Raw genomic sequence first — 2,231 nt, forward strand, 5'->3', positions numbered from 1 at the left:
TGTGTCTCTAGACGAACACTTGGTTCAGAATGGCTAAATATTATAGACTCTACAGAATTAACAAGACATACAATACTGAATACACTCGAGAATACATTGGTTTATGAATAACAATCGGCGGAATGATATCTCAGGAAATACTCCAGGCAAAAAGACATTTTAAGAAATAACGAAATAAATGACTTATTCGATTAACATTCTGAAATCATTCGTTTTTTTTATGAACATTTTTGTAACTATTTAATACCCGAAAATCTCCTCAGATATGATTCCAATATTAATGATATACATATTGACTAAGAAAATATATATGACAATTAGTTTTATTTCCAAAAGTGACCTGATATGATACATACCAATATTAAACCTTTTCCAACGAAGTATTGGAAGAGCACTGGCTGGAAATCAACGTTGCTTCTAACTTCGAAAGTCTACAGCATAGTTCCTGAACCATTACAATCATGTTTTCGTAACAGAGTAATTTCATTTGATAAGTAAAACGACGTCTGTTCCGTATTAATATCAATAATTACTGGTAACTGGGACTGGTAATGTGTAAGGATTTATCATTTACTTTTCTTTTTTTCTGTAGATGGGGGAGGTTACGAATCTTCTTGAAAGCGAATCACCGATTTCCCCCCCCCCCCAAATGATTCCATTTTTGACGCCCCAGACAAAACATGACTTCTATGAAATTCAGTACCTCGCTGCCGCCACAGCTCCTCTGGCTTTTAAATCACTTTTTTCTGTTTCAGTTCCTTACGAGAGGCAAACAGGACAAAGGGTGAAACGTAATCACCGGAAGAGCTTCATGAGCTAGACTTACGTAAAGAGGGATAACACTTAACGCTAAACGTTTGTCATGACACACGGGCCCGCTGGTCTTTGGCGCGGGCCCTGTGATCTTTGACGTCCTTGAGGCATTTGGATTATTTTGAGCTGGGTGGGTCTCTCACTCGCACGCAACGACCACACGAGAACACGCACATGCTATGTACAGGCTAAAGATTCATACAATACAGCTATGTACAGCACCGGCATACCAGCCAAGATTGGTATGCCAACCTCGGCTGGATTTCGCACTCATAAATACCACCGGGCTATTGGGTGTCCCCACCGTGCCGCTCTCCAGGAGGGACTTGAGGGGACGTCGCCGCATCCTGACAGTTTCTTTTCGGACGTCTCAAGTCAGCCTAAACTCCTCAGACTTCTGAGACCGTCGTCGTGACCACCATCGTGCGGTAGACAGTTTGGGTGACTGTCGGGGGAGCGTGGCACAGGTTGTTCGTAGCTGAGGGGGAACCCGTGACGGCTGTGGGTGTCAGGCTGAGTTCTGTCGTGGCCTCGTTCTCCACTCCCGAGGACTCGAGGCTGAGAGACGAAGTCAGCTCTGGAACTATGTTGTTGTGGGATTCGTCGAGGACTTCGTGGCTGTAGAAATCCACCCATTTCTGCAACGATTTCAGCATCTGTTTGACCTGGGACGAGTCTAGGGACTTCAAAACTTGGACGATTTCCTTTGGATCAGCGGCTTTGGGCAACTCCAAAGTTTTCGTGTATTCTGCCGCGGCTGGCGTTTCTGTTGCCGTTGGGAGGATCTTGGTGGTCGACTGGTGCTGCACGTCTCGGCGGTTACGAGTGGAGGGAAGGGACCGCAGAGTAACGGTGCGGAGAGAAGTATGGAACTCCCCAGGTGCGGAGCCGCTGAGATACATCGTTAGGACTGTGGTTCGCACGTTACTCGGTGTGGGTTTGGAGGCAGGCGTGCTGCGCGTGGCTTGCTGCTCTGGGTCGTCCAGGCGTCCGCTACGACGCCGCGAGGACGTGGTCTCCCGATCCCTACGTGCGCCGAAGGGACGGAACTTGACTTCCTCGAAGTACTGGGATTCAGTAGCCGGTACGAACCTGGTACTTGGCGCTCGGCTCCTCCTCTGGCCTCCGGTTGTTGTTCGACGATTCCCAGACGCTCTGGAGAATGACTGGCGTCTCGTTGAGGCTTGGAACGGCTCGCTCTCGCGGTCTCTCGCACTGGATTCGGTCGTAGCGATGCCATTGTTGGTGACGCGATCCTTGCGCTGGAACTTGCTGTAGCGCGTGTCCGTGGCAGCCCTTCCGGTGCCTCCGCCAGATGAGGAGCTGGCCACGCGATCGCTCAGGGTGAAGCCTCGCAGCACATTAAACTTGGGCGTGTCGTCAACGGGCTCCTCGTAGTCCACGTAGTCGTCTTGGAA

General features: G+C 49.2%; 1 protein-coding gene across 1 annotated transcript in view; it reads right to left on the minus strand.

The window, feature by feature from the left end:
* The window catches only part of LOC119593822 (serine-rich adhesin for platelets-like), a gene marked incomplete at its 5' end in the record, with an annotated part of 7,369 nt that overhangs the window by 1,586 nt on the left and 3,552 nt on the right, over positions 1-2,231 (minus strand). The window contains 1 exon segment of the mRNA XM_037942852.1: positions 357-2,231. Coding sequence (XP_037798780.1) covers positions 1,203-2,231 — 1,029 coding nt within the window.

This window comes from Penaeus monodon, chromosome 32 (assembly GCF_015228065.2).
Source record: "Penaeus monodon isolate SGIC_2016 chromosome 32, NSTDA_Pmon_1, whole genome shotgun sequence".
NCBI classification, from domain to species: domain Eukaryota; kingdom Metazoa; phylum Arthropoda; class Malacostraca; order Decapoda; family Penaeidae; genus Penaeus; species Penaeus monodon.